The 26,084-nt window shown below is 36.4% G+C and overlaps 1 protein-coding gene across 20 annotated transcripts in view; it reads left to right on the forward strand.

Annotated features, from left to right (window-relative positions):
* The window catches only part of ADGRL2 (adhesion G protein-coupled receptor L2), a 393,202-nt gene that overhangs the window by 360,877 nt on the left and 6,241 nt on the right, over positions 1–26,084 (forward strand). For 10 of the 20 annotated variants that reach the window (XM_074876378.1, XM_074876380.1, XM_074876368.1 and 7 more), the window contains 13 exons: positions 1,797–1,980; positions 3,861–3,983; positions 4,249–4,454; positions 5,533–5,706; positions 6,773–6,982; positions 7,970–8,190; positions 9,482–9,548; positions 17,565–17,656; positions 18,513–18,557; positions 18,844–18,870; positions 19,538–19,706; positions 23,369–23,497; positions 23,919–24,015. In XM_074876378.1, coding sequence (XP_074732479.1) covers positions 1,797–1,980; positions 3,861–3,983; positions 4,249–4,454; positions 5,533–5,706; positions 6,773–6,982; positions 7,970–8,190; positions 9,482–9,548; positions 17,565–17,656; positions 18,513–18,557; positions 18,844–18,870; positions 19,538–19,706; positions 23,369–23,497; positions 23,919–24,015 — 1,744 coding nt within the window. The remainder of the gene's footprint in view (positions 1–1,796; positions 1,981–3,860; positions 3,984–4,248; positions 4,455–5,532; positions 5,707–6,772; positions 6,983–7,969; positions 8,191–9,481; positions 9,549–17,564; positions 17,657–18,512; positions 18,558–18,843; positions 18,871–19,537; positions 19,707–23,368; positions 23,498–23,918; positions 24,016–26,084) is intronic. The other 10 variants (XM_074876379.1, XM_074876381.1, XM_074876371.1 and 7 more) reach the window with 2 other exon arrangements.

The following is a 26,084-nucleotide window of genomic DNA, read 5'->3' on the forward strand; positions in this document are numbered from 1 at the left end:
AGAGAATAATGGATTTGCTCCAACAGCTGCATCACAGGGGCCGCGTGGTCTTCCCACTGCCTGTTCGCCTCTGTCTGAGAGGAGAGAACGCCTCAGAAATATTGCTGGGCAGGTGATCATTTTCCACAGGAAAAATGCAGAGTTAGATTATACCATAATAAATAAAATCATTTCATATTAATGAATGCATACCATCAGCGCTATCTGGAGATACACAAGAAACTGTGGTGCAACCTTAGTTTCCAACCAGTGTCATTTTCTGTAGGTCTCAAATGGGCTTCTCTGCTTAGATAAGACTAATAAACCTCTTGAAATTACAAATCAAAAGCTGACTTACACTATGCAAATGAAGCAAGTTCCCACTTTGTGACAGAGGATTCATTTGTACCTCAGATTAGAGGCTCCAATCTGTATTTCTTGGTGACTAATGAATCTGGCCTCTGCAGACCAATTTCTGTTCCACTCTAGTTAATGGCTGCAGCAGTATCAGTGCGAGCATTTTGACTATTCTGTCTCCCATTAGAGAAAGAAAAAAGGCTTTAATGCCACTTCGAAGTATCTTCCACCTGCCAGGAAGGTCGTGGTGGCTCACAATGCAGACAGAAAGAGGATATTAAAATGGATTAGGCTAATTAATCTTGCTCTGACAATAGCCTTGACCAACTTTTCTTATTTGTTTATTTGCACAATATAGCATTTCAGACCGACATCTTTCTGTTTGTACAATGTGTTCTGTTTCCATTCCCAATGCTTTTAAATTGATCAAACAAATTATATATATGCTTAATGACACATTATGACTAGGTAAATGGGACAGAGTAAACAGGGTGTTTCAGCAATGCATGGCGTACTTAATGCACAGCATACTCAATGCACAGCTACATTATGCATTAATGTAAGAGCCTGCCTTCAATTGATTAACTGATTACTCTGATTGATTGGATTATTTTGTAAAAATAATGTAATCATGTCGCTGAATTCTTCGTCTTCCTTATTTACTGTTACTTTATATGCAGCTTAATGAACCTTAAAACATGGTGATAGAGTTGTTACGAGAAAGACTTTTTAAAATGGCAGCTTTATTCAGTTTTACAGTTTTGCCTTCACTGATAACAGGGACAGTCAGTGGACATCTTGTTTGCTCTATTGATTTCCTTTTTTAACTGACCTTTGTGTAGGAATGGGAGTTAGTAATCTTTTTAAGTATCTACGAACAGGTACAGGAACAGGAGGGGGAGTGAGGGTGGCCCAGGCTAATTTATATCCACTGAGTCAGCTTCATTTCATGCCTCCTGTAATAAAGAAGGCAGTTTGTCATAGAAAAGTAGTTTATAGTGCTATGGCTGCATGAGTTGGGCTAAGTTTCCAGAAAAGTATTATTGTCATTTTAGCCTAAACTGCAAAATGCCGATTTTGGCATCAGTATTTTTAAATAGAAGTTATACATTTTGACATTAACTTTTAAGATGAAAGCTTCAGGCAAAACTTCTGGCATTTATTTTTACATTTTTCAGCACATTAATAAGACCGCCTTTATAGCTGACACGAGACGAGTCAAATCTGCATGTTTACCACTTAGAGACCACACAATGCTAGTAGCTAACTGCACTTCTATTAATGCTAATCCAGCAAGAGGATGGAAAATATTTTTATGTTGAAAATAGTTTTCTAGTGCCATTAAATCACAGTAAATCATTCTGACAGTTAAGTATTATAATTGTCACCAGATAACATTGGAAATTTTCCCCAGCTGCCTAGGGCAATCAGACCTAATGATAGTTTTCTAATGAATGCAGGCAATTGTGGATACAGTGGACAACCTGCTCAGGCCTGAAGCTCTGGAGTCCTGGAAGGACATGAATTCTTCAGAACAAGCCCATGCAGCCACAATGCTACTTGATACGTTAGAAGAAGGGGCTTTTGTCTTGGCTGATAATCTCTTAGAACCAACTAGAGTCTCAATGCCCACAGAAAATATCGGTAAGTAAATTTCTTTTCAAGCCTAATTTAAAGTGCTGTGCATTGCATTATACAAAAGCAGGAGAAAATATTCCAGATAGCGACATACTCTTTGAAAACTGAGCTGTGCAACATTTGGTGGAAAGGTAAATGCTCCTAAGCAAGGGAGACACACTTTTCTTGTTTAGTTCTTCAAAATTAACATTATTCTTTTGTGTCATTAATACAGTGTAAAATGGAAAGTAGGTGATGTTGCAACGTTGATTTACCACTGAAAAATCATTAGCAGAACATACGGGTATGAAGAGTGCTTAAATGGCAGAGTATAGATTTTTTGAGGTAACTGCTTTCTGTAGAGCAGTAGAAATGCTTTTCTGTTATATATAAACTGTTTCTAATGAATTTAAATTACTTGTTTTTACAACATACTCTGCCAGTTAAATATTTTAGGCGCTCAGAACATAGGCCAAATGTTTACATTAAACATGACTGCCTTCAGGTAAAAATGTGTTCAGTGAACTACATCTCCCATAATGCAGAATAGCTATGCTTCAGAGACTGCAAAATAGCTGAAGATAGTTGGATCATAATTCGGAATTTAAGTGGTGACAGAGAAATGAAGGGGTTTGGTATTAGAGATGTGCAAATATTGGTACGCGGAATGTGTTAAAGCAAAAATCATTGCTATGCATAAAATTAAAATTCCTTCATCTTATTACAGAGATTAATGTAGTCTCAGTGAGGTACAAGGAAACTGAAAGTCTGCTAATTTGAGGGGTACTGAGATGGAGGCTTGGAATAGACTGCAGAAATGAGATTTTTCACGTTTCAATGTCTGCATATGTGTCACTGCAGAAGATGATTCTGCCTAGTTTTTAATTTGAGTAGGAAGATACTAGGAAAGGTGTTACAATCCGTTATCAAAGTAACTGCACCAGTTGTTTCTGAAGGAATGTGGGTAGAATCACAGAAAATCTCTCTCAGGATGTACACGAGCGGTTCCATGGAGCTCAGTAGACTGAACGTCACTTCTTTTGATAAGCTGTCTTCAAGTCATAGTTAGTAACACATTACTGATGCCATGCAAGACTGAATTCCCACCGCACATACATATGTGTGGCTTGAAAGAGAAATCACTCTCTAATTTCATACGTTTTGTCAGTTTATAGTTTAGACCTATAGTTAGACCAGCTTAATGTAATGCAGATATTTGTCAACAAATTGACTGCTCTGACCTATATGATTTTACATATCCAGGGAAATCCAGCCTTCAGTGGTAATCCCACAAAAGCTTCCTGATATTGTAAAATTAAAAGTTAAGTAAGGCTGAGTGGCATCTAAGTTTTCAATTTCAGTATTTTTTTAGTAGAACCAATAAAATGATTTCCTATAAACCTTTATACAGAATTAGATTTAGGAAAAAAATTAGAAATTTTTTTTACATACAAATACTGACTTGGCTAAATACACGGCATAAGTATACTTAGGTATTAATTTGCTGACTGTTTTAAAAACTCTTTATAACTATATCAATACTTAAAGTTCTAAATTTTGCAGAGGATACTGCATAGGTATTAGGAGCTTTAAAATTGACATTTCTCTGCAATGTGTGTGTGGTATTTTTTAGTGTATGTTTTGGGGACACAAAACAAGATTTGATGTCATGTGATAACTATTAAAGTGCTGTCATTTTAGTAGTGTGCTCTAGGTTTAGTTAAAGAAGCTGTGTGCTTGAAACGTGCAGTACAGATCAGTCTTATGGTGGCAAATCAGGACAGCAGGGTGAGAAAACTAGAGTGGGGGGAAATATTGTCATCTGGCATATTGCAGTCTGGCCAAGAGACCTTCTCGGCATTCTTCTTTTTTACCACTTTTTTTTTTTTTTTTTCTGCTCTGCTTAGTTTTGGATGTTGCAGTGCTCATTACTGAGGGCCAGGTGCAGGACTTGAAATTTCCTCAGGGCAGTAAAGGAGGCAACTCGATTCAGCTCTCTGCAAGCACCGTGAAACAGAACAGCAGGAACGGTGAGTCTTGGGCACGGAGCACTGAAACTCCATTAACTTTTATAAAACCTACATTACCTCCCCTAGTTAAATATACCAAAACAAAACACAACAAAACTGCTCTGTGGCCTTTTCTTGAAGATCATGGGTTCCTAAGTGTTTTTCTTCAAATCCATAGCCTGAGAATGCCTCTTTACTGATGTTTTATTGTCAGTTCATTAGAGTACAGGTTGCTATCTTTCCATAGACCACTGTGGCATGATGATTGGATTTTTTTCTTTTGTAGGATTAGCAAAACTGGTTTTCATCATTTACAAAAGTTTGGGGCGTTTTCTCAGTACTGAAAATGCAACCATAAAGCTAGGCAGTGACTTTGCCGGGCGGAATAGCACGATCGCAGTCAACTCCCACGTCATTGCAGCCTCTATCAACAAGGAGTCTAGCCGGGTGTACCTGACTGATCCTGTGCATTTTACGCTGGAACACATTGATGTGAGTTATGCTAATGAATTAATGGGAAGGTCATAAAATCAGCAAGAGAGAAGAGCAATGCAGAAAAATAACCTTTTTCCATTTGAATTTTAAATGTTGGACTAGGTCAGAGACACAAGCTTAGTTAAGTCTATGAACATAAAATTAAATGAGCCTGGTTCAGTGATTATTAGAACTTAAGTGTATTCTTAATGAAAGCTAATTCAGTAATCAACATGAAAATGTAAATGACTAATTTGTTTCTAACTGAAAATTAACTCTTACCTTAGCACGGTAGAAAATAACTGTTAAGGTTCTTGATGGTCTGATGTAGCAAGTTTTAATGACACTTTAACTTTGTACATTAATTTTGGACCAAGTTCTAGAAGCTTATACGAATTGTTTAAATACATTTATTCAGGGAAGAATAATGTATTATATCTTGGTTTGTTACACTTTAAATTTGTGTATATTTTCTTCAAGGTAATTTATTTCATATATTTCTTTTCTCGTTAGTTTGGTCTTTTCTGTTTTCATGTCTCACATGGGGAAAGTAGATAACCACTACTGTGATAGAGAAAATATGGTTGAATTTTCCTCTCATTTTGCCTCTTTCTATGAATCTGTTTTGATTGGTTTTCATCAAAATAGGTAGACATTGAGTAATAAACTTTTTCCTGATGTCTGTTCACATGACTTTGGCCTGACCAAAGGTGAGAATCAAAGGAAAAAGATCATATTTTCAAATTCTCAATTACAGGAAAAATAACTTCAGAATAAAGTCACAGTCCTAATTTTGCAGAAAGCAAAAATGGCTATAACGTACCATCAGTGCATAAAATCGTAAGATGGAAATTGTAATTGTTTAAAATTGGGTCTACCCTAATTGAGACTACACTTAGAGTGTTTCGGACTATAAAGTCCCTTTTAAACTAGATGTCTTCCTTGTATAACAGAGTCCACAATTTTGCTGATGAAAAACTTTATTGTCCGAAACATGCAAAGTTTAATCTAAATTACCCTTTACACATATTAAACAATTGTTATTGCCATCTTAGTGTGTAAAATCCTCATTTTATGTTATCCTTTTATCTCCCAGCCTGACAATTATTTCAATGCAAATTGCTCCTTCTGGAACTACTCAGAGAGGACTATGATGGGATACTGGTCAACTCAAGGCTGCAAACTGGTTGACACAAATAAAACTCATACAACATGTGCTTGCAGTCACCTAACCAACTTTGCAATTCTTATGGCTCATCGGGAAATTGTGGTAGGTAATGATGTTTCTAGCCATCAGCAGGGAACAAACTTTTAAAGATTTAGCCTTAAATTTTTAGCAAGATCCAAAATTGCTGAGGTTTCTTAAGTATTTATAGCTTCTACTCACTCTTTCCAATGCAGTTTGCTTTCTGTAGCACTTTTCTTCCTCACCCATAAAGTTACAAGCAAAATAACAGGAAAGAAAACCAAGGAAGGACAAGAGTTTTCTTCAAGTCATATTTCAAAGTTACTGACCAACCTTACAACCATTTTACGGACTTCCCCTCAGTACAGCTGGAGAGTATCTATAGGGGTAGCTGTGCGGGCTGTTCCCTGGAAGCACAAGTGCCAGCTCTTCATAGAGTAGGAAGGTCAAAGAGCTTCCATACTGGTTGTTTAAATGCCTTTTCGTTCTCTGAAGGTTTGTTGTCTAGTTAAAGCACTTACTGGATGTCAGGGGGCCCGGAGCGTGCAATATTTGCAAGGATATGAGACTTCTCATAAAGGCATTGTATTCGGAAAGGTCGCTGGAAAGATAACCGAGATGACAAAAGTGATTCTGTTGCAACTGAAGCAAGGAACCTTCTTTGGCTGAACATGAGATTAGAGCTGGAATTACACATAACATATTCTGCATTTTGTCCTCACTGATGTGTAAATTGTTGCTTTCTTCACCACTGTGGAATTGCAGGTCTGTAGGAAAGAACATGTACTCTTTTAGGAGGTCCCAGGGAAAGGTCTTCTCTTTCTTTGCATCACAGCCTGGTGGCATGTTCAAAATGTTATGTTTCTCTATTTGTTCTTGTCTGACAAGTTTACCGTGAGCCATAGGAAAAGTGAAAATGCTATCTGATCTGGCTAAAGTAGTCACATTTTTCTCTCAAACCTGCTCCTTTTCTCCTTACCCTAATCTTGCTCTTCTGCGAAGCTGACCTGAGACTGAGAAATTACTGAGTACATTTAGCCCATCTCATGTAATGGACAAGTAACTTCTCTGGATGCTACCTGTGAAAATAGGTTTTTGTTTATACTCATAAAGAGTCATATTAATTTTCTCCATTCTTGGTTATTTCTAGTACAAAGATGGAGTGCACGAATTGCTCCTCACTGTCATCACCTGGGTGGGAATTGTCATCTCTCTTGTTTGCCTGGCCATCTGCATCTTCACATTCTGTTTTTTCCGTGGCCTGCAAAGTGATCGTAACACTATTCACAAGAACCTTTGTATCAACCTATTCATTGCTGAGTTCATTTTCCTAATAGGCATCGATAAGACAGAGTACAAGGTAAGTTTTTTCCGTGTGTACTGATCTTGTTCTCTGAAATGACTGTTTGAAATGGATTTGAATTAAAACATGACAACAATGCCAGCCTTTCAGCATTCTGACACAGCAAGGCTGAAATAAAAGCTCAGTATGAAAATAAGGTAGACATGTTCGTAAATAGTATTTACATCCATCAAAAATATCACTGTGGCCTTAATTTCCCACTTACTGCAATGTTTTTCATTTTCAGTTGAGAAACATTGGCTATTAACGAAGCAGGTGTTTAAACTTTTGAAAGAGGAGATGAAATTAAATGTTGATGTACTAGGAACATATATATGTCTCAACAGCTATTGGCCCATTTTTTGTGTGTATATATATTAGTAAAGAGCCTTATCTATATATTTACACATTTTTGACACTGCGCATTCATGCAGGTTTTTTGGCAGTATTGGTGAAATTCATTCTGAACCAATTCATTGGGTTGAAATCTAATAATTCAGTATAGTTTCATCCAGAACTCAGCCAAAGGGGAGACAATTCAGACTTGATTTTGTTACGGCAGCAGAAACTTCCAAATTACAGCAGATAAAAATGGCTTGATGGCCACTTCATAATTTGAAATAAGCAGTACTACGTTATGCATCTAGAACCAACTGTTTATGTCTCGGATTATCTAAACTGTAAATCCTAAAACTGTATCAGTTTCAAAATCAAAGATTTGCTTATAAAATTGAAAAATCCACTCTATAATTGAAGACTAAGGGCTGAGGGCATGATTTCCTTACCTTCATTCATACTGTTTAGCTAATTTACTTTCTGTAGCTACTGAGCACACATTAGTATTTTCAAATGTTCAGTGTATGTTTTCAGGTAGGGAAAATGCTCCTGAATTTGTGAACGATCTCTGATAGAAGTATATGCTCTTCTATTACACACTATATAATTGATGATGTAATGGTGTGAACATTTTGTGGTTTATATTTCCCTCTTTCTTTTTCTTTGCAGATTGCATGTCCAATATTTGCAGGTCTCTTACACTTTTTCTTCCTGGCAGCCTTTGCCTGGATGTGTCTTGAAGGAGTGCAGCTTTATCTAATGTTAGTAGAAGTATTTGAAAGTGAATATTCTAGGAAGAAGTACTATTATGTTGCTGGCTACCTCTTCCCTGCTACAGTAGTTGGTGTCTCAGCAGCTATTGACTATAAGAGCTACGGAACAGAGAAAGCGTAAGTAATTGCAAGTGACCTGAGTGTTTTTCAAGTGAATAATTTTTTAAAGCCTATTAGCTGTCAGAGGGTCCCTGACAGACTAAAATACCATCTGAAAGCTTTATTCGTAAGAGAATGGCAATGCTGTGCACAAATTACAATCAAGTCTTTTGTAATTCTCTAGGTTCAGAGGATTTGTACTCTAGAGAGACTGATTCTAAATTATGGTCTTTCTTTTAACACAAAAGACTGACCTGAAACAAATTGAAAAAGTAAATAACTTTTTGGCCTCAAATGTATATTAAGTAAAAATTCTCAACTTAAAGCATCTGACAGGCCTAACCACCCAGTTTTAAGCTAAAGCTTCATTAGATCTCTTTGTTCAACTGTCCCTCTAGCTAACTCTCGTCCTGAATTATGACAGTACAATATTCCAACCCATATGTTTCACTTTGATAATATTTTATCAAGCGACTAGAGCGAGATTAAAATTAGCCACTGCCTTTTATTTACAAAAATACAGATATATATAGAAAGTGACAGAAGGTAGACAGAAAACATTTCTGAGGATGTGAATTGCTGGAGGCATGAATTTGCCTTCCAATAGTGTTTACTTTGTCCTTTGATTAAATTAGTTACAGAATGGGAAGATACTGTTGACTACAAGAAAGCTGCTTGATTTCACTACTGATGAAAGACAAATAAGAGCAATTCAGCAGGGAACTGGCCTGTATGAAAAACGAATTGCTAAGTGAAGTCTGCCCTAGTAGGTTTACACATCATATAGTCTAATATCATATGTATTCTTTCTCTACTGTTCAACTCCCAGTTGAGGCATTTTATTTATACCCTATTGGTTTTCAGCAAAACATGGCATCTGAACATTTTTTGTCTCACATTCCTCAGGAGTAAGCACTTTGCCTATGATATAAAGTTAAAAGCAGAGTTTGAAGATTACATGGAAAACCTGTGAAAAATATTTACTGATGTTAGGTTCGTTAGTCCATGATAACACCTGTGACCAAGCCTTTTGACTGAAAGGAAAGAGAGCTCGTTTTGGTTTTGTTTGTTCTCATATCTTAGCTATTCCTGATGAAAGTTCAGTTCAAGTTCAATAGTGTTATTAAAGAGGACTCATCAGAAGAGTTTCAGGTTAGGAAAAACTGTCCATGGACTAAGCGGTACTGTGCAATGTTTATCATTGTTTGCTGGCAAAATGTTACCTTAAGAAGTATTTTAGCACTTTCCATTTGTTGGACTGAGGTGCTAATGCAGTTGTTCACTTTTCATTCTCTTTTTTCCATTATAGTTGCTGGCTCCATGTAGATAACTATTTTATCTGGAGTTTCATTGGACCTGTTACCTTTATTATTCTGGTAAGAACTTTGGTTTTTTCCTTTCCTTTTAGGTTGCCTCACAGCAAAGTTAAAAAGATTGAATAACATCAGTCAATACCATCCTTACTCGCAAGACGTTTCATGAAAATGCTTATAAACAATTTGTAATGTGACCAATGGTTATATAAGTGTTCAGAAATCTTTAGAGTGCTGACCAAATGATTAATTGTCAAAGCTGTGGTGGCACTTCAGCGTAGCCATTTTTTCCTAATGGCTTGAACTCTGAAGGTCGTATTGACATGTGTAGTCATATGAAAAATCAATGAAGTACTAAACATGGAGATTTTTTTAAAGGAACCATTATTATTGCTTTCAATTGAATCACTATTGTACATGTTCCAGAATTTAACTGCTAATTATCCAACATAATTATCTCAAAAGGGTGTTCTAATGCATTGGATAATTAAATGAATCTTATATTTCATTACTCTTACACAGTATTTGTATGTGTATTTGCATATGCATATTTTTCCATGACTACTTCTGTGTGTATTTATGCTACATGTAATGTATGTCAGACATACAAGTTCATCTGTTTTAGTATAAATAATAGAATACTATGTAACCAGTAGAAAGCATATACACATTCTTGCAATCATTTGAGTAAAGTCACTGTATGCATGCACACCCATCTCTACACCCACAGCTGTGTGCCCCGTTGTCCACTTAAGATTGAATATTGTGTTCATACATCAATTATCCATTCTCTGAGCACTTTCAGATAAAAAGCACATAGTCATCTGTCAACCCAGGGGAAAAACATCTCCTTGTTATTTCAGACTAATAATACCAACACTGCAAAACATAGGAATTTGAAAGGAAAGTGAATGCAAGACGTGCGTTTTGGCTCACCTTGTTTTTCTCTGCTAGTTCAGTATCTTTAAAGCCTGGCTATACTTGGGAAATGTTCTAGAAGGCTGGTGCTGGGGACATAGCCTATGTACATAGAGAGCTTTTCTCATAACTGCTGATAGTTTGGAAGGTTGAATTCATTTGTTTTCATGCTTTTGAAAGTCTAAATAGTTACCTGTTCCCCTGCTTTTATACTGTAGCAGAGTTGTGAAATGTTAACAGAAGTTCAGTTCCCTTGAATTTCCAAATTCAGGAATTGTATTTTGTCATTATTATTTTTCAGCCTGAAGCATATGCATCAGGCATAATTTTGAAATTTCTGACTTCTGTAGATCTATACACCAGATGTACTATTTCAACACTTTTTGTAGCTTACAGCTTACATTACTTCTCCATGTGAACATAAACTGACGCTTTGATTATGGAACTTTCTATAAAAAATGTACCTGGACAGTCTTTTGTAGGTACTTTATTCCTTCCTGGTATCTTCAATATTGAAATAGCTTATGTATATTTAGGTTGTTTTTACTCTCTGTTTATATTAAAACTATTTCAATCCTTGAGCAGTCTTTTAAGAAAAGATGGTTGTGCAGTGTAGGAGTTGAGTTCATTGGCATATCTTCAAAGAAATAGGCATAGATGACAAAACTCACGTGTGTATGAGTTAAATTAGAAAAAATACAGTGTTTATAAGATATAAGTATAGGCCATAATAATTATACAGAGTTTATTCTAAATACATTGAAATTAAATCAAGGCTCAGGATGATAGGAATTCTTTTTAAATTAAACCTACAATTACAATTGAAAGATATACTTACTGTTTTCAATGATAGGCAATATTTTTCAACACAAAGTTGTTTCTTGCAGTTGTTGTAATCACTACTAGAAAATTGTTCTAAGTTTGATGCCACAATAGTTCAGTTACCTCAAGTCTGATGGTCTGGTGATAATTTTGCTTTTCATGTCTAGCTTTTTATTTTATTGTTACTGGGAGTATTTTGCTAAGTCACCTCTATTTTTCTCCCTTGCTTTAAAATAACATTTCACATGGGAAGCTTTGGGCATTGCTGACGGCTTTTTCACTTTCTCATAACCAGGTCAGAGTGAGAATAGAGGTGAAGGACATTTAATCATATTGACCATGTACAGACATAGTTCACTATTATTTACTGGCCATGACATTATTATCCTCCAGCAAATCATTTAGGCTGAGACGCAAAAGGCCTTTGGGAGCAGTATTCCCAACTTCAAAAATATGAAACAGCAGGTAGCAATCACAGCACAGTTCCTGGGAGTAATTCTTCTCTAGCAATTGCTTTGCCCTCTAATCGTCCCAACTGAGAAAGCAAGAGAGACTAGAGGAAGAGAAGTGTGAGAAGTGTAATGGCTAAAAAATAATATGTCATGTGCAGTGTAACCGAAAAGCCATATTTGTACTGTGGCTTACTTAGTGTCAATAGCATGTGAGAATTTCACCTTGGTAAGCTTTTTAGCATGTTAATCAAATCACTTTTATGATTCTCAGTTTAATAGTACTGTCAATGCACATAAACTCTTTTTTGACAATATTGCTTACTACTTTAATTTACAGTTTTTTCTCCGAGTTTCTAAGCATTTGCACTTGCACCTGTATACAGATTTGCACAAAATGAGGGAGGGAAGTATGAAGTTCCTCAGTACGTCTTCTGAGGAACTTTTCAACTTCATTGTTTCCATAGCCTGTCATGCCTTTGGGCACCAGGGTTATTATATCTATGAGAAAAGAGCATGTAAGTAATGAGCGGTGGGAAACCATTAGTATGCCTGAAATGGTTTAATGAAAGCTTGGATCATGATACGTCAGGAGCTGTTCTTATCATTTGGACAGCTCCATCTGCATCTTTAATAATTAATTCAGTTCAGTAAGAGTTCAGTGTGCACACTCATTTAGAAGCCTTCTTCAGAGAGCACCTCTCTCGCTGCCAGTCCCAGAGAGAAATAGGCTTCTGCATGGCTAAGAGCAAAGATCTGGAGATACAAGAGCAGTTTTAGAGCTGCATTTGCCAGGTAACAAAAGCTCCGGGGAGCTGAAAAAGGGTCAGAACATGTGCAGTTCAGCTAGGTTACTTCAGAGTGGTGTTTCTGTTCTTCTGTCTTATCATATCCATGTCAGCACTGCAGGCTGTGTGGAATGAATTTTAAGCTGCTAAGCTCAGGCAGACGTGATTCAATTGAGCAGGTTCATGGCTATAAAACAAACAGTGCACTACTGTAATCTGTGGTCAGAAAAGCCTGAGTATTTTGACTTCTATGTAGATCCATATGCATTCATATCCAAAGAATGGGTGATGTTGGTTTGACATTAATTCAGCTAAAACTACTGGAGTTTGCTTCTCGCAGATGGAGCCAATGTATTAGGCTACCAAAGGTTCTTTAAGCATTAACATAGGAAGTTTAAGTGTAATGTTTAAGCATTAACATATTTCATTAACATAGGAAAGATAGTTTCTTTTTTCACTCAGGTTGAAGCATTACTTCACCAAAGTCACAGATGTATACATACAGATGCACACATGTTCTAGCTCCACATATGAAAATGGACTGTATTTGTAAGCTTATGTATATAAATAATACATGTATAACATTCTACAGTAGATAGTTGGTAAATGGTATTTATCTATTGCTCGCAGGGGGATATTTATCATAATTATTGCAAAACCTGGCTTTATTTGGCTACTAATTCATTGTACCTCCAACTAATGCCAATCCATTAGTCTCCTGTGCAGGTTATTACATATACTTTTTAAAGAAGTTAATTTGACTTGAAGACACTCCTTCTCTCAAAATTACATAGGTTTCAGGTGCCAGAAAGACAAAATTCCTATTTCTACCATTTTTCATGTCCAGTGCCTTCTGATTTCCAAACCAGAAATGGCCCTCTTTGTGTTCTCTATGAAAGAAGCATGATCTTCTAGGGTGCTGCATTAGATTATTACCATAAAAATTCTTCACATTTTATATTTTAAAGTAGTTACTTTTTATTTTTTAATATATATCTAATTGTCTTTCTTTTGCTCTGTTCTATCCAATTACACTTGACATATTAAGACATAAGTAGGAATTGGTATTTTAAAAGGTGCTCTAATTAATTTTTTTTTACTTTTACATGCATATCTAAAATCAGAGTATAGATTAAGATAGTTGTCTATGTAATCCGGTATCCTGTCTCTTATAGTGGATAACATATTTTAGAAATTACAGCAGAAACCTGATATAAACATTAATGAAATTCTATCAATCCAAGTTTTCACTTATTGTTACTGACTTTTAAGAGATCTCACATCATAGCTCCACCTACTGGAGCTTTGTCACTCTTGGTATCAGCAGAATCTTCAAATCTGAACCTGATGCCTGACCAGACTTTTAAATTCTTATTATTAGCTTTTGAAAGAGTGTTGGTCTGATTTTCAGAAGTGCAGCATGAAAGAGATTTTACTGACTTTATCAAGGGTATTATTTTACGATTGTTTGAGATGTATACACTGTGGCTGTGTGTGTGTTTACATGATGTATTCATATTTTTTATTGTCATTCAAGGAGAGTGGTACTGTTCAGGTGCAGATTTTGGTTCATCTGAGATAGATGCAACCCAGTGGTCAGGATGAGGCCTAGCCAGTCACTAGCTCTTTATGTTAAATGAAGTGATGAGAAAGTCATCACTGTCAGAGGCCCATTTTTTCTCTTAAAAGTTTGCTTTCAAAAGCCCATCTTGCCATTCACATGGGCCTTTGTGTGGCCCCAGAGTACTGCATGTTTGTGGTGAACATTCTTCTTGAAGAAAGGTGTCCTACTCAGACCGTCTGTCAAGCTTGGAAAACATCTACAGATTCATTTGCTTAGATCAGTAACAGTTCAGTCCTCACACAGTCATGAAACAATTTGGGTTGAAAGGGACTTCAGAAGATCTGTGGTCGAACCTTCTGCTCAAAACAGGCTCAGCTCTGAGCTCAGACGTGGTTTCTCAGGGCTGAAAAAGCTTTTCTTGTACAAAGTTGGTACAAATAAATGCAAAAGCACTAAGTGTGTTTCCTTCTCCCCTCATGTATTTCTCACCAAGAAAAGTAATTCAGCCATTCCTTCTAAAAGCAATTATTCTCCAACAAGTTCCCTTCCCTCACTGCTTAGTGTCGTGTCTAATAAAATGGCAGGGTGCCCAAAAGTCTTTAGCTCATGAGTTCCTCCAAAACAATCAATTTCTAGATGAAAAGCAGTAAGGGAGCCAAAAGCGAATCTATAGAAAGGTTTGGTTACAGTATTTGTAAGTGGGCAAAATAGGCTTTTGATAATGATACAGTGTGTAACAGAGATGCCAGCATGTTTGAACAAGTGGCAAACCATTGTCTTTTGACTGCTGAAACTGAAAACTATGCAATATTTCACAGTGATGGAGAAACAAGTATCATATGTTCTGTTGTCATAGTTACTTTGTCTTCAAAGTACAATATTTTTCTTTTTTTCTTTTTTCCTTGGAAGGACATTTTCAGCTACTCTGATACAGCATTACTGTTTCTGTGGGCTGCTTCTGGGAGCCTGTACCTAAATTAGCATTAAAATGTCTATTAAGAAACTGCTATGTACAGTTATTCCCTAGTCCAGCAAGGACATATACAGACAGAGCTGAGTATCTGCATAAAACCTGCTTAATACGCTGGAGCTTGGCTTAGGCTCTAGGGTAGGGCTGTGTCTGCTTGCATGTCACCGAAGGAACCTCAGTATGTAAATACAAGCTTTTGTTTTTCATCTGTCAAACCAGCACTTCAGTTGTACAAAGAATCAGAGGATAAAAACCTCTCATTTCATAAGGTAGTCATTTATGGGCTAAGCCATATCTATGAGTTTTTGATCCAAGAACGATGTTGCTAGTACAGTACAGGATACTCCAGGGTAGCTACTTAGGCAAGGATTAGCTTCCAGCTGTGCTGTAAATACTATTCTGAACTGGATTGTGCACTCTCAGTTTCATAGGTTGCAGCCAAAGTTGATTTACATGTTAGGACTGGCATGGGGCATGTCTCTTAACTCTTAATCTGTTTGTTTTAACAAAAAGTAAATTGATTTTTTTTAAGCATGATGGAGAAGTGTATGTTATATCAGCTACCAAAATGTGCAAGAAACTTACTCAAATACAGAAGAAGAAAGTCTGCCTGCAAAGGCATGGAACTGAGGGTCAGGTCACACGCAGAGCCCCCATGCTCTGTCTGGTGCAAAGGCTAGGGAAAGAAGCAACTTTGTTGTCTCACCCATGGAACTTACACAGTACAGTGGAAACCTAGATAAGAGGAACAAAATGATCACAATGATATAATGAAGTGTTTCTCAACTGGTTAGTCATTACCTATGAGAATCATAAAAGGTAATCAGCAGGGTCATGAGATACTAACACTTCTATTACATTTTGCAGCAATGGAAATCATGCTTAACCTACACCATGTACATACCTCCACTTAAAGGTCAAGTATTTTCTGTCAGTTCTTGAAACACAGACAGAAATAAATTATAAAAGCTTATTTTTGTTATTTGTATCACATACACTTTTTGCATTAATCTCAAGATACAATTGTAAAAATGTTTTACTTTGAATTGGGACTGATGAGGTCAAAAGCTGCCAAACACTTCTGGTGTTGAGAACTGTGTTACAGTTCATACTGTCCATCCTGATTTTGAGACAGCAGCAGCAGCAGTGATAACTTGATTGCCCTTAGCAGTAGGAATTATTTCTATAATACATGCCTTTATTAGCAGACTCTGATCAGAGCCTTCAAAATACTTATCTTTTCAAGATTGTTAAGACCTGCTCCTGATTAGGATTTGAGTGACATTTCTGAACATTGTGGCACAGCTGTAGGAACACATCTGGTATGAAATGGTATCCCCAATGTTACAAAAATTGTGAGGATTTTGATGCTGCATTAAACCAAAGGCTCCCCAGAGTGAGGGATTGGCCTTGATCATTCTCCGTCAGTAGCCAGTTGCAGATATATAACAGAAGATTGTAAGAATGGGGTTATAATCTATCTATAAGGATGTCCAAGCATATTCTCCTATCTTCTCTTAGCTATTGGCTCAGCCATTTCTTGTGGACCACTCCAGTACCAGATAACCGGTATATGTCTTCTCCCTGAAAGAACATAGCTCATATGTTTTTAAACATACTGTTTTATTGGAATTGTCTGCATGATATAGGACATCACGTACTAATTACTCAAATTAACTGTATACCACTTTTCAACCCATATTCTTCAGGCATCCTCCTATTTGGCTTCTGCTCTTAACATGCTTTGAAATCAATAGGGAAAAGACACCTAGTATCTTTGATACCTGTGATTCTGTTTCACAGTGGGAAAACTATAAAAAATTAGCTTCAGTAACTTCCTCAGTGTTATTTATATAAATGACACAACAAGAATAAGACAGCATAGTCCTTTCCTTCAAGTGGCAGTCTCGCTTCAACAGAATCCAGACTACAAAGGGAAAGAGGGCAGTAGGAGGGTATACCACCAGCATATGTCTATGGCACTGTTAAGTTTGATGCATTTGCTACATATTTGTGTTTCTTTTTCTCTTTTCTTTTTCTTCAGTTACATTTAAGGTGTTTTCAAGACCCCAGTGGAATTTGTGAGAACAAAAAGGAATGAAAAAAAAAAGAAAGGGAGAAACCAGCAAAGGCAAAAACATTCCAGAAGCAGAATGGGGTGATAAAAAGACAACTAGTATAGTATAGTAGAGGGGTAACCATAGTCCTTGGAGGAGGTCAGTGAGATGGGGAACAGGGCTAGAAGTGACAGACGAAGGTGAACAGAGGCTGAGCACAACATGCTGGAAGACAGAGCTAGACTGACAATGACAAGCGTTGGACATGAGCTAAATATGGCGGTTTGTGACAATGTGGTGAATTTGGAAAACTAAGTGAAACAAGGACTTCTAACATATTTTTTCACCTCATATATATTTGCAATCACCTTTTAAAGACTGTCTGATATAGTTACCTAGTTTCACTACATATTTGAAAATAAACGATGGGGTTTTTGTTTAGTCTGTAACATCATCATTATTCAACCTATTACTTGAAGTAGCTTAATTTCATTCTTACCTGTTTTGACAGCTGAATCTTATCTTCCTGGTGATCACATTGTGCAAAATGGTGAAGCACTCAAACACTTTGAAACCAGACTCTAGCAGGTTGGAAAACATTAAGTAAGTGCTTTGTGTTCAAGTATGAGAACTATGATTATTTTCTGATTGCTAAACTGATTGAAAGCTACTCTCCATTAGGAGCACATGCCATTGTCTCCCAGCAACTGCAGATGTCAATTAGAAGCAAACAGAGCCAATCCTGCTTTCGTCACATTGTTGCTGTAATGTCACAAACGCCGGTCAAAATTAGATAATTTCAGCCTGGAACTAGTGCCAAGAAACTGTTTCACGGAAATGCCACAGCACTGTAGTAATTTCATTTGCATTTAAAATGCAATTCAAAAATGATGTTCCTGTTTGCATGGCTGATATGATTATATTAAGTTTGTTTTGTTAAATGACTTTTTGATTTAGGGATTCTGAGCTCTTTCTACTCGTAATCCTGTTCTCCCGAGAGAATTGACTCTATTATTATTGTTAACTTGAAGATTATCTGCTGTTTTCATGCTAATTTAACAAATGTTTACTTTATCATGGTGCTGTACTGTAGTATCCCTTTTGCAGAGTAATATAAGCATTACACAATTAACAAGGCTTTGGAAGCTCTTGCTTCTTTAGATAGTCTTTTACTGTATTCTGTATAGCTTTATGTTATACTGAAGGTTTTTGTTATCAACATTGAAGGGATGGTGCAATTTTCTAGCACTGAGGGTTGGATGTGAAAGGGTCTTACAGATTTGCTTTGAATGTTGAAAATGACGAAGGGACGTTTTCAGTAAGGGTAACATTGTGAACTAGATGTTCTAGATAGGTCAGTATCAGCTTCATTGCATGTTGCATGATGAGAGAGAGAGCTAATCTTTAGCATCTCTCTCTTTTCTTCCTTTTCCTCTTTCTGTCTTCTCATCCACACCAGTAATTACCGTGTTTGTGATGGCTACTATAATACGGACTTACCTGGGTAAGATAGAACCCTACATTAACAAATTTCTAGCATGATTTTTAACTTTACAAACTCGGTCAATATTGTGGATTTCCCTTAATTTTAATTAACTAGTTTTGAGATACCTGATTTGCTAAAGAATTTTTAACTATTATATGCCTTTATAATTTTAAATTGCTTGCCTCTGCATTTTGAATTTCCTAATTTTGACTAATTTTATAGACAATTAAAATGCTCTTATTAATTTCTGTTTCAATTCTGTCTAATAATTTTGTTTCTCTTTTCTGCTTATAATGCTTTCTAGCTATGAAGATAATAAGCCATTTATCAAGTAAGATCATTAGTTAGATGTGGAATTCACTGACTAAATTCCCTTTCCCTTTCATTCTGTGCCGTTCTCTACAATTACTTTTCCTTAACCTATTCATGATGGAATCTTTTTTAGACTATTCAGTAGAGCAATATCCATATTTTTGTCACATTTCAGCAGGGTTTCTTCATGCGGAAGTTAGACCATCTAGCTTCAGTTTAGCTGAGTTTATCGGAGCATTAAAGATGTGGGCTCTAGGCTTTTAATCTGCTGTTTAACCTTTGTGCATTTGTGTTACATTATTTGGTGTCATATGGCAGAACCACTGTTTAAAATCTATGGTGTGATTAGTGGCTAAGCCAGATTTATCAATTTCTTTTCTAAAAGCAGATAAAACAATGGAGTAGCTGGGGCTTGTGCTATATTTCTGTATTTCAAAATAGTTTTGACATCCTATGCAGTTCTTGAGAAAGAAAAAGGTCATATCTACTCTTGCTGTTTTCACTGGAGACTAAGAGTACTAAATGGAACTGTTCTTTCTTTAATAGATAAAAGGTTAAACCCAAGGAATTTTTACATTTGAATATGAACCTAGTAAGAGTCAACTGCAGGAACTGAAATGTTAATATTGGATTTGGCGACATGCATTCTCATAAGTAATGTTACTAAAATTAATTTTATTTTACAGATCCTGGGTCCTGGGTGCATTTGCTCTCCTGTGTCTCCTTGGCCTAACATGGTCATTTGGCCTGCTGTTTATCAATGAGGGAACTGTTGTGATGACGTATCTCTTCACAGTATTTAATGCTTTCCAAGGAATGTTTATTTTCATCTTTCATTGTGCCCTTCAAAAAAAAGTAAGTCACTGAAAAAACAGATGCGTGTTCCCTAACTCTAAAAATACCACATTTATTTCTTAAAAAATAGCAGTGGCAACAACTAGAGTATTTTGAAGTCGTTTGAAGAGGGCACTAGGATTCAAAAGCAGTTCTTGCTGTGTGTGCTTGTGGGAGTCATGTAACTGCTCTGTGGCCTGGATGGGTTTAAAATGGATGTAGCATTTCCAACCTGAGCTTGAAAAGTTTTGAGGCTTTGGGAAGAAGATTACTATGGAAAATGTACTCTTTAACATTGGTAATGGTATATATTAGTCTGGACTTACAGCCAAAAGTCTTTTATGAGCGTATGAAACAAATCCTGCCTCTGCTGCAGCACTACAAACAGGATCATTTACAATATCAGCCCATCTGAGCCTGGAAACTCTCTCTTTCTCAGATCAAGGCAGAGGACCTCTCCTGAGATCCCATTAAGCTGCCACATAAAGCTATGGGTGATAGACAGGGATTGTACTATATAAGTGCTCGTTCATTACAAAATTAAGTGAGATGTAAAAATTAATTTTGTTATGAACTTCAACACACCATAGAAAAAAGTAGTCATTAATGCTAGACAACTGCTAATGGGGAGAGTTTTCCAAAGATGCCAGCATGACTACATTTTTTCAAACGATTCAGCAGCTTCATGCTCTTAAATGGAAAAACTAGAATCCCCTGGCAAGAGCCTTCCCTCATGAGTAGGATGTACTAAATTAGTTTTGCTCCCCTTCGCCCGATGGGAGCAGAGAGGTCCAGAAGGAGCAGATCTGCTGGGGAAAAGCTAGCAGGGGAGAGAGAAGCAAGCAAGAGAGAAGGAAATTAAGGGCACAGCTGGGTGGGATTCTCTGGGTTCCCTGCACCCCCTGTCTTCCTCAGACTGAGGATAGAGACTGCTTCCAAGGATGCCTTAGAGGTGCTTTAGTGAAGGACAAAAAGAAAAAAGCTCGTAGCATGTGTTAGAAGACATGGCAAATGAAAGTAACGAGAGTTGAGAGGAAGGGTAAATGTCAAAAAATCCCACCCAAAAATACTTAACATAAAATGCAATGCATCCTACATTTGGAAATACCCAATTTGCAATATTTAGATTCTAAATATTTTTACCAGTTTGAGGCTGGAGACCTAGCAATTATTAACTCCTGTTATAATTAGCTCACCAGAGGCATAATTAACTGATATTTATAAAATGGTTTGAGACCATTGGATAAAGCGTCGCTGTGTAAGTACAAAAATCACATTCTTGCGTGTTCTCAGCTGTACCAGCTATAACAGTATCAGCGTCTCTAAATTTGGTGTAGACGATGGCATTCAGCCATGTTTTAGGAAAAGATCTGGTAGACAGAAAGAATTTTATCCAGATGAACACAGCACTCCTCTCACATTGAGAGAACAAAAGCGCACTTAGAGAGGAGATTGAGCCTAAGAAAAGAAGAGAGGGAAGAAAATGCAAGCATTATCAAAATGCAAATAATTTCTAGATTAGGGTTTCATATAATGTTGCCCTTTCTACCACTTGTATTGGACTTGAAAATCAAAACCAGATTCCTTTTTTATTTCTTTTTACAGCTGTGCATTGTTTTTATATTAAGTGGAGTCAGCAAAAAGCAATATTAAAATATCAGTCAAGTGTGAAAAAGCATAACCTAGAGCAATAAGATTTATACCTGAAAGAATGTTAAAGCTGCCATTTAAGATTTTTAAGTTTCGATGCCTTTGACTGGATATCATCCTATCCTCTGTCTGCATAGCTAATGTAGTCTTTTTATTCTGTTATTACTAGTTGGTCACTAAATTGAACAGAGAAATAGAATTGTGAAAGTGAAAACTATTATGTTTCCAGTTCTGACAAGATGATAGTGCTGTTGCTTCCATCAGTTTCCAACAAGCTATAATTTAGAAATAATGACAGTGGAATGCGCAGTGCTGACAGATAATGTACATTCACTGCAATATAGGCATTAGGCAAAACCAGCCCTGGAGGGTGGTATTTGGGTAAAAATACAGTTTTGATTGCTATTGTCTCTGCTATGTAGTGGTTTGGAGCATTTAATATCCATTAGTGTTCAGGAATGTATTTTCTTAGGTGTTATACCATCTAGTGATGATATATATAGACTTACGTTTTTCAGACTACAGAGTTAAAGATTATAATTCTATGTCTGTGCATTTGTTTTCATTTTTTATGTGTTTTTGTGCTGATATAGATAGGGGTTCACTTAAAATATGTACCGTATACTTTTATAAAAAGATGAGTTATTGTCCCTAGCTTGAAGTTAAGGCACTAACTACTCAAATTTTCTTCAACATTGTGGTTTATAGAAACACAACAGTATGTATTCCATGAGTAAAATTCTTACAATATTGAAAACAGCACATGGCATATGTAAATCCACACTATTAACTTCTTGCATTTTCTCCTCTCCCCTTTTTACACAAACGTAACTTTCTGTCCTATATATTCATCGGTCAAACAGAATTTCCAATTAGCTGTAATCCTACTTTTCACAGAAACTTAGGAGTCTCACTGAAGTAGAAGAGACACTTAGATTCCCAAGTATCTGGTGGAAGATTTACAGATTTAGACTTAACCATCTTTACAAATTTTATCCTTTCACTGATGCTGTCTGAGATGTGTGTGCACTATTCTGTTATGTGAAAAGAGTAGTCAGTGTAGCAGTCACCAAATATGAGAGAATTAACTGCTCTGTAAATTAATCCTGATTACTTTCATGACAAGTGGTAACACACATAAATTATAAAACTAAAGTTTCCAGTATATCACTGGAAACAGAAGGTGAATAAACGCAGGCCAAATACTGGAATCATTAATTAGCTTTGTTGCTCTGTCAGACAAAAATCTCATATACAGAGGTATATTCAGATTTCTAGGTTCAACAAAGACAGTAATGAGGATTTTATTTTTTGGTCCTAAAAGTGAAAGATGCTTCATTTCCCAGCCTTTACAGTACAAAATTTGACTCTGGAACACGGATGGTGCCTCCACCAGCATAGCTGGTGCTCTGCCTGGCGTGGGGCAATGGCTTTTGTGAGCTTTGTACAATCCCTAAGCAGGGTGACCATATGAACTAGCAGCTGTTTGAGTTACACAGAGTAACTTTATATGAAAATGCCTTTATAGTCATTGCAGGTTTTGCACACTTTCTTGGAAGGGATAACATAATGGGCAGTACCGAGCAGCCCAAAGGCTAGTTACCTCAGCCCTTCTTGCGTGCTATGGTGGGAGACGTGCTTTCTATGTTTGCTGCACCAAAAGCTCATATAACAAGGACTATTTTCAGCCAGAAATCAGTTCAGGTAAACTTAACTATATCAGTCTACAATATGAAGATGAAGTAAAAATAATCCCATAAATTACTCAGTAATGATTATTCAGGCACATCTAAATGAAGTGCTTGTGTACCTTGGAAATAGTTTGTTCAGAAGTCCTGGATAGCTGAGAATGCTGCAGCTAAGTAGGGAAAAATACTCAATTTTGATTAATGGCCACCAATTCAACAGACAGGAACTATCTGTTTGCTTGAAAAGTGTGTGAGTAGTTTCAGTGCAAGGTTCATGTGTTTTTGCCAGTGGAGATATTTAACACGCTTTTTTGTGCTAAATAATTTTTTTTTTTTTCCCTGTAGGTACGTAAGGAATATGGCAAATGCTTCCGACATTCCTACTGCTGTGGTGGACTACCAACTGAGAGTCCCCACAGTTCAGTGAAGGCATCAACGACAAGAACTAGTGCTCGCTATTCCTCTGGCACTCAGGTAACAAAGATTTTGACAGCATCTTTTAATTAACTTTATTTATAAAAAGCCTACTGAGATGTATTCCAATCAGAAGCACTAATTGTCTTCTCATTATTATCATTTAGATGGCAAATATATACTTTGGCATAGTAGATTTGATTTCTTCTTCTTTGATTTCCTTTTACTTCAGTCTAATGCAAACACCTTATTTTTCTTCTTAATTAGGGGCTGGTTTATAGGAAGGTTTATACCATCATGTTTCATCTAAATGAAATTTAATAAATTAGAGTTTTAATAACAAAAGAAGGAGTTTCACTACATGCTAGAAGAATGGCTTACTTCAGGCCAAAATAAACACAAATATTCTACATAATAGCACGTTAGGAAAAAATCTTTTTGTAACTTACTGTGCTTCTGTTTCACTGCTTTATGTTAACAGAGTCGTATAAGAAGGATGTGGAATGACACTGTGAGAAAACAATCTGAATCGTCTTTTATCTCAGGTGACATCAACAGCACTTCAACACTTAATCAAGGTCAGTCACTGGGAACATTTCAGTTTTAGAAGCCTTAAATTTTATACAGATTTTATATCATTTAACACAGAGAATTGAAAAGAGTGTTTTGAAAAAAAAAAAATAAATCTGGAACTAAAAGCAGAGTTTTAAAGTCATCTACCAGCACATTTTAAAACCGTGTTCCCTCAACTGGTCCCCTGCTATAGAAGTTGAATTCCTCCATTCGTGGGAATGTATTTAAATAAGTTTCATCAATAATTTAACTTAAAAGCAAGATCATAATTTTAAATCTTTCCTAACCTTTATAGGTTAAATCTGAAACAGAAATATGAGTGCAGTAACATTTTAATGCATATTTGACTATGATTTTTAGGTTCAGAAATTTTCCCAGTGAAATCTAATTGATATCATTTCTATGCAAAAGGTGTCTGTAAAGCATTTATCTTTTCTATTTCAAAGAGCATCATATCTGTCACATGGGATAGAATCCAGATTTTCAGGCACAGAGAAACCAAAACTCAAAATTTTTCAGCTCAAATAGACTTTGAAATCTGTAACCTCATTCTCATGTCCAGTTAGAAGACAAGGGTACCAACTGAGACAGAATGTCCCTTCCTTTCTCCCCTTCCCCTTGTGTTTTTTTATGGCAGTTTGATCTAGCAGTAGAGGGAAGACTGCTCTGTGCAAACCAAGTTCAAAGCCTGTTCTTCCACCCATGTCCCTAGGAGAAGAACACATAGCCCTAATCTCATTGCGACCAGTTTCTCAGCTCACAAAGTTTCAAACAGAAAATTCACCATTGTCAGGGCTGCTGTAAAGCCCTCATCAACCACAGCTAGCAAATTTTCCTCCATTGTTTTTTTTCAAGGTTTGATAGCAGGCACACGTACCTGATGCACATTCATTTTAGAAGTAAAAAATGTGGTATTTTGCGAAAGAAAATACTTCAGAAAGCATGATTCTGTTTTTGCTATTTGGCATATAGAAAGTGGGTAAGACCTGCGTGTCTCGCTGCTCCCCCATCTGTATCTTGTACGTTCCTCTGGCAAAATGAAAATAAGTAACTTCCCCTAAGTAGAAAATGTATATTTTTCATGCCCAAGAAAGAAGTACATTCCCTTCTAGTGTCTTAATAAAATCCTGTAAATACACTAGAGATAAAAGTCTGGGATTTCTCCCTATTTTGATGTCTCTGACTCCTGAGGTTTGCTCTAACCATGCTGCACCCTCAGTTAATTCAGACTTGAACAAAGGTCTTGGAAGCATCTCCATGTTTCAGAGCTCCAGTCTCAAGTCACTGGAGATGTTCTGCCATGATAGAAAAATTGAGACAGTCTTTATTCAATTATAATATCACCAGTATCTCAGTGATACATATGTGTAAGGGTAGTTTAGTAATTAGTGGCAAGTGTCATTTTTCCCTTAAAATAAAAATAACGCTTTTAAAGGTGGCAAAAAATTTAATTAAAAAAAAAATTCTCTTTATAAATTACAGGTAATAATTCTAACCAAGATTAAACATAGTACACCAAAAAAAAACCCCACCAAACCCAAGCAAAATATGTTTCAATTAGTATTTCCAGTAATAAGTACATTACAACTGAAAAAAGCTACGATCAAACCTTTTCAGTTGTTCACTGATACAAACTTACAAATAAGAGTAGAATAATTGGGCAATAATTTTCTGAATCTTAGATTTTTCTGCTCATTTCTGCTACCAAGTATCCATGGTGGTACAAAAAGCATTAATATTTGGAATATATACTATCTTTTCCTTGCCAGATAAAAATATCCATACTATAGAAATATAGCTGGCTCTTTAATTGTCCTTGGGTCTGTAATACACTGGTCCTGATATGCTACTGTGCAATGCAATAGCAAAGAAAGTGGAATTTTACCTTAATGAAAGGCTTAAAGTAAGTTTTAAATCACAGCATTGGGGGGGGGGGGGGGGGGGGGGGGGCGGTGTGGTGTCATTATTCCAACGCTTTTTTCTTCTAGTAGCTAGAAATCAGATATTAATTGATTTTTTTAATAATTTCTCAAAATGTGCTGATTTTTTTGTCTAATTATTCTGAGAGTTGTTT

Source organism: Strix uralensis, chromosome 8 (assembly GCF_047716275.1).
Source record: "Strix uralensis isolate ZFMK-TIS-50842 chromosome 8, bStrUra1, whole genome shotgun sequence".
NCBI classification, from domain to species: Eukaryota; Metazoa; Chordata; class Aves; order Strigiformes; family Strigidae; genus Strix; species Strix uralensis.